The sequence below is a fragment of the Heliangelus exortis genome, chromosome 1 (genome assembly GCF_036169615.1).
Source record: "Heliangelus exortis chromosome 1, bHelExo1.hap1, whole genome shotgun sequence".
Classification (NCBI taxonomy): Eukaryota; Metazoa; Chordata; class Aves; order Apodiformes; family Trochilidae; genus Heliangelus; species Heliangelus exortis.
In genome coordinates this window covers 125,825,671-125,832,403 of record NC_092422.1, presented here as the reverse complement: position 1 = coordinate 125,832,403, position 6,733 = coordinate 125,825,671, and the positions used below count along the sequence as shown (strand labels likewise).

General features: G+C 49.1%; 1 protein-coding gene across 1 annotated transcript; it reads right to left on the bottom strand.

The window, feature by feature from the left end:
- Window positions 1–1,017: 1,017 nt before the first annotated feature.
- Window positions 1,018–6,186, bottom strand: DUSP6 (dual specificity phosphatase 6). The gene is made up of 3 exons (XM_071765689.1): window positions 5,074–6,186; window positions 4,025–4,462; window positions 1,018–2,587 (listed from the first exon to the last, which is right to left on the bottom strand). The coding sequence occupies exons 1-3, from the start codon at window positions 5,474–5,476 to the stop codon at window positions 2,280–2,282; spliced, it is 1,149 nt and encodes a 382-aa protein (XP_071621790.1). The 5' UTR covers window positions 5,477–6,186; the 3' UTR covers window positions 1,018–2,279.
- Window positions 6,187–6,733: the final 547 nt, after the last annotated feature.

Sequence of the window (6,733 nt, the reverse complement as noted above, 5' to 3'; positions counted from 1 at the left end):
GACAGGAAATTGCTAGAGCTGCTTGCAAATCTCCACTTTGAACAGAGCAGCACAGGGAATGCCAAGAGCGGAAACCGTTCAAAACTGGATTAGCACAAGCCAAGTTTAACTGCAACCCACTTCTACTTTCACAGTTTTTGCTCTCAATCTAGGCCACTACTGCATGAGACACTGACTCACTTTTTTCCCATGTTTTGTTTGCTTTTCATTTCACACACTTGCAGTTTCTAAAATTACTTGAAATGTGCTCTGGCTGCCAGGAGTTCTGCAGAACCCCATCCGACAGCCCCAGCTGCAGCATCAGCCCCATCACACTGGTACTGCACACACTTTGTCACCGCCCTATCTTGGGCCACTTCTCATCAGGAAGGATGTTAATGAAAACAAGTTACAGCAGGAAGTTTTGCAATCACTATAATCCCCCTTTTTCCTTCTGCAGACAGGATTACTTGAAGGGTCCAAAGAGGAAATGAGGTGACTTTTCCTCCTTCCTTGCCTTCACCTGCTAAGTTGCAACATGGCTGAACAGTGACAGAAAAATTATTTACAGGCTGCAGACTGTTGATGGATCTCTGTGAAACGAGTTCCTGCTAGACAGATAAGGAGAGCACAAACCCATCTCCTGGAATCTGTAATTGAATGCTCAAAGCTTGTAAACAAACCCAAAAAACTCAGCAGCTCCATAATCTTAAAAAAAAAAAAAAAAAAAAAAAAAAAGATTCCTATGGCCCAGGGTCAGGTGCATCCCTGGGGTAGCAAAGAGATACTGGAATATTTTGCAATTAACCTAAAGGCCTTCAAAAGCTTTCCTTTCCCCAAAGCAAGACAAAAATCCAGCACATGCACCATTTATTCATTTAGGCACTAATAGACCAAAAGGAAAAACCCAAGGCTTTATTTTCTTAGGGGCTGTAAAAAAGCTATTGAAAGCAATTATTACCTTTAAACATAACCATATGTATATGTGCAATTAATCACACCCACTCAGAGGGCAAAAAGGGGAATAAAGCAGCCAGGTTCTCAATAGTCAAAAATAGTTATTTATTTATTAATAATTTAAGGTTTTACATTCTTATAATAAATTCCATCTTAAAACTTTTACACCATGAATTAGACTCTCCCTTATTGGCAACCATGTATAGGTTCACTGTGCGTACACTCAGGTACAAATGCTCGCACATACTTCCAGTTTTATACAAAAAAAAAAAAAAAAAAAAAGACGCAAAATATTGCATTTGAGGTGAAGCTCCCTGAAGAATTTGTACAGAGGTAATGCACTGTTTAGCACATCTGAAAGTTTTAAAAAGTGATCAAAAATCTTTCGCATTCAAAGACAAACCTCCTCCCAGATGATCTATTTACAAAGGTAAGGCAAAAATTAATTTAATTTAAAAATATATATATCATGTGGAAACTACATCAAGAACTTGAGGGCAAAAATTAAAATCACCACAAGGAAAAGAAAGATATATGAAAGAAGAGACTGTACTTGTTCATTAAACATGATTTGCAAACTTCGCCATTCATTGCCATTTCTCCCTCATGGAAAGCTTTTCAGTTGAACAATAAAATTAAGCATGCTGCAAATGTATCCTTTGTAATTAAAAAAAGAAGAAAAAAAGAAAAACAAAAAAGAAAAAAACCCAAACAAAGCAGAATTTATGAAGAGAAAAACACAGATGTCCCTTAGAGATTGATTTCTTGAATACATGTGAATTAAAAAAAAAAAAAAAACAACCTGCAAACTGATTTAAGATTAAATATTTACATTGATCAAGTAGAACACTACCAAGCTCCTGGAAAACAAGTACTCCAAATACACTAAGCGGAAATCTCTTTCTTTGGCTCCTCTAAATTAAAACAAACAAACAAACAAAAATAACCAGTCTTCACTGAAGACAAAGATGTGTGTCACAGATCCGAAAGCAGAGAGGGAAGCATGACAGTTCCAGTCTCCAGAGAACACGTGCTCAGCCTGTCCAGCCTTTCCCTAATCCCCTGGAAGTCCTCGGACCCAAGCCACTGCACAAGCTGGGATGAGCACCCTTCCCACCTGCTGCCTGCTCACCACCACGTTCCTTCCCAGAAAGCTCATCATGTTCCCTCCCTTCACAATAGCCAATTCCATACTGTGTAACCTTTCCTAGCCTGCACTGGCTGATGCTTTTTGGTAGCAGAGGCCAGAAAAAGAGAAAGCTGCGTTTTCTTTGTCGCTGCCAAAGAGATACCATTGAGGAGTGATCCCATGAAATGGACAGGAGAAGGGAGGCAATGGGAGCTCACGTGGACTGCAGGGAATCCACTTGGAAGACGTTTTGGTTGGAAGGGGTTGTGAAGTACAGCTGCTGGTTCGGCACTCGATTGTCACAGGGGCTGCTCAGCCCCAGAGTCCGCTCAAAGTCCAGCAGCTGACCCATGAAGTTGAAGTTGGGTGAAATGTTGGACTTCTTCATCTTGACGATATCGTAGGCATCATTCATGGACAAGTTGAGCTTCTGCATGAGGTAGGCCACTGTCACTGTGACCGAGCGGCTGATCCCTGCTAAGCAATGCACCAGGACACCGCAGTTCTTCCCCCGTGCTTCATCTGTAGGGAGACAAAGAGGCAGAGAAGGATACATAAGATGCAGAACTGGTAACTGATCTCTCAAGCAAGATTAATATCAAGTGGGAAGCAAGGAGGATTCAGATCCCAGTGGCAGCACAGCAATGCAAGAGTTAACTTCACTGGCTTAAAACCAGGACAAGAGGAGAAACCACCTCCCTAACATATATGTACCCGAGTCCAAGCGCTGAGAAAACTAAGAATGAGACAAAGGGAGCAGGATACGCTGCATGACAGTTTTAAAAGTCAGTTTTCAAAGACACGATTTCGCCTGGAGATTTGCCTTACATTCCTACAGTCCCCTTTCCCCAGCATGGAAATCCTGCAATATGTCACTGAATGCCTTTTATACAGACCAGCAGACTGCAAAGGTCTATTAAATTATTCTCCAACTGTTGTGCAGCTAACAATGGAAGTATTCAGGCATTTTAAAAGAATGGGGGAAGTCACAGGGGACAGCCCATTAGGAGGAACAGGATGTCAACATTGGTTGAAAATGGGTTCCTTTGTAATAGGAAATGCATTACAATGCCTGGAGATTAGTTTCTTTGTGGCTTCCAGCCCACATTTCTTCCTGCTGGGCTCAGATTACCTACATTCTCCACTATTACCGGTATCATTCAACCGGATTAGAGCTCAGCTTCCCAACAGATAATGTTATGCCCACCTCACCGCACCCCGATGGGGTGATTTTAGTCCTCCCCGAAACGAAGGAAGAGGGTAAATGTTAACCAGTACTCCTGCAGCCCAAGGGGACGTTTTTCCAAAGCTGATGGATAATGTCTAACCGCTGCCTAACCGAGGCACCGGGCCCGAGAGGTATATCATTATTACCACGAGATTTAATTAAAGTTCTGACTCTACATTTGCCAGGGATACTGCTTATGAATAATTGTATTTAAAAGCTAAAGTTAGATTCCCGGATCATATCTTTTTATTATACTGCTATTCACTAACCTCAGGAAGCTAAAAAAAAAAAACAAAAACAAAAACACAACCAAAAAAACCCAAACCAAACAAACAACCAAAAAAAAAAAAAAAAAAAGTCACCATAAACCCTGGATTCATTTACTTCCCCCTAACCCCCGCCAGGAAGAGATTTAAAAAGACCCCCCATCCTGCCCACTGCTCCGTCCCCAGCAAAAGGCTCAGGGAGGAATCCCACAGCCAGCCAAATCAGGTATGCAGTTGCAAAGCCGCAAAGCTCGCTTACAATTCATCGGGGCTCCTCAATAACACCCCAAGCAATCTCCACCCGCTCCTCAACTTAAGTCGGCTTTAAAACCAGAAAGCGGGGCATCCCCCAGGGACTGCCAGAAACGCTGCTAACTGCTTCTCGCCCGAAATCTCCTGAATTCTGCAGCAGAAATTGAATTCTGCCACTTGACATATAGCTGTTAGCAAGTAGTCGTGTCTCACCTATAAAAGAGATGGCTTCAGGAAAGAACTGAGACAGATTTTGGCTCCAGTGGTCAGAGATCGGGATCTGTTTGTACTTGAATTCGCCGGCGTTTTCAAAGAGATTAGGAAGGTTGGGAGTAACATTCAAGATGTATTTAATGCCAAACTCTTCTAAAACGTCCAGATTAGTGGAGTCCTTGGCACAGCCTAAGTAGAGGTAGGGTAAAATCTCCACCGGGAAGGAAGGCTGGTTGTTGGAGAGAGGGCTGCCATCGGAGTCTGTGGCACTATTGGGGTCTCTGTCAATGTCAGATTCAACGTCTGACGACGAATCGGAGCTGATTCGGAGGCCTCCCAAGCCCAGGACTGGCAAAGGGGGAGAGCTGCTGCTACACGAACTGTCTAGGTTAGTTTCGCAGTGCAGGGCGAACTCGGCCTGGAACTTGCTGAAACCGCCTGGGAATAAATGAAAAAGAGAGGAGGGGGGGGTGGTAGTGCAACCTGATACAAGATGGCAAGCCGACTGACTTCCCCGGTACAGCCCTGCCTGCAAAGGGGCATCTGTTTCCCACTCTCTCTAGTGCCGAAAAAAAAAAAAAAAAAATGTCACACTCGCACACAGACGGACTAATATAAAAGAATGTTTAAGAAAATCGCCCTCTGCGGCAGAGGAGTAAGCACATTCAAGATTAAAGCTCTGTGCCGCTTCACCCTGCGGGGACTTCTAGAGAGATGTCTCAGCGGCAATTTCTTCTACCTTTCGCGGCTCATGCCGAGATCCCCGTTATCCCTGTCCTCCCCACGCTGCTATACCAGTTTCAGTCCTCGAGGTCTCTTTTAAACAAAGCGAGAACAGGGATGCTGGGGGGACGAAGCCCCCGGCCCAGCTCGGTGTCCTACCAGAGCGTCAGTGTGCAACGACCGGGGGGACGCTGCGGCCGCCCCCCCCCCCCCAACTCCAATCCGCGGGGCTCACCCCCCCCCCCCCCCACCCCGGTACCCGCAGCCCCGGTCCCCGAGGCACGCAGCGATCTCTCTCTGCCCCAAACCCGGGCGGCCCTCCTCACCTTCCAGATAGAAGGCTTTGCAACCTTCGTCTTTGAGGCGCTTGAGGAGCAGCCCCAGCACGGACTCGCCGCCCGTATTCTCGTTCCAGTCGCGACTGTGCTCGTCGTACAGCACCACCGTATCAGTACCGCACCGGCGAGCGAAGCGCTCCCGGTCCTCCTCGCTGCTGGCGACGAGTGAGCGCAGGGGCAGGTTGCCCTTCTGCAGCCGCCGCAGCATGATGCCGGGGATGGCCACGTTGATGGCCGACTCGATGTGGGACGACTCGTACAACTCCTGCGGCCGACAGTCCATCAGCAGCAGCCGGTCGTTGCCCATCTCCAGCTGCTCGTTCAGCCACGCCACAGATTTACTAATCGCCATTTCCGACGCGAAAGGGACGGGTCTGAACGTATCTAGCATGAGGAAGGACGGAGGGAAGCAGAGCGTGCTCTGGAAGCGCCCCTCTCTCTCTCTCACAGAGGCATGCGGCTGGCTGGGCGGGCGGGCTGCACCCCTCCAACTCCGCACAACTTATCTCCCTCCGCCCCAGGAAAATGAATCACGCAACCCCCCCGCGCTGCCTCCCCCGCGCCGGGCGGCGGTGGAGTCACGGGGAGGGAGAAGCAGCCCCGGCGTCTGTCTCCGTGTGTGTATGCAAGAGCGTGTGTTTTTGTGTGTGCAAGTGTGTGTGCAGTGTGTGCGTGTGTGTGTGTGTGTGTGTGTGTGTGTGTGTGTGTGCAGTGTGTGCCTGCGTGTGCGCAGCCAGCCTGCCCGCTCTCTTCTCCTTTTCTTTTTTTTGTCAATGAATCCCTGAATGAACCTGCCTAATCTCCGCTGCAGCCCCAGCCCTTGGGCTTTTCCTCCACCCCGAGTAAATGAAATCCAATTAAAGTGCCGCCGAGCGGGGTTCGCCCCTCTCCGCACTCCGCTCAGAGCGGAACCCCAGCGGCGGTGCCGGTGCCGATGCCGCTGGAACCGGTACCTCCGCAGCGCCCCGCGGCCCCGGCTGCCGGCAGCTCCTCAATGGGTACAACCGCGGGACGCCTCAATGGAGACATTCTGCGGCGCAGCCAATGGGGGAGCGCGGAAGGGGCTGTTGCCGCGGCGACGGGCCGGCTGGAACAGGTTGTGTTGATGAATCGTTAATGAGTTTGTCATTCACAAAAACGGAAAGGAATTTCCGCTCCGGATAAGCTGAGTGCAAACAAGCGGCAGCCGCGGCGCGGCGGGCGGGGGCGGCGGGGGCAGGTGAGGGAGGAAGGGAGGAAGGGAAGGAAGGAGGAGAAGAAGAAGAAGAAGAAGGAGGAGGAGGAGGGGGCGAGGCCCAAGCCCAAGCCGGCTCCTCCGCTCCCCGCCGAGGGCACCAGCCGCCAGCGGAACAAAAGGCACCTTTTCTTTCCCTCCATGTTTTCTCTCCCTAAATCCGACTCTTGCCGGGGGTCGGCCGGGTCCCCCTCCCCCTAATTCCCCAGCGCTGATCCCGGCCCGGCTTTTCATTAGGGCGTTCCAGGAATCTCATTTTTAGGGAGGCGGGTAGCCTCTGTCCTCAGCTGATCTCTACGTGGGTGAAGGGTAAACCCCGAGCTAATCTCTTCCTATGCCGCCCGGCTTTATTCGCTGCACGAAGCGCAGACGGGGAGCCGGCACTCTCTCAGAAATAGCCTGCGGGCACCGCCA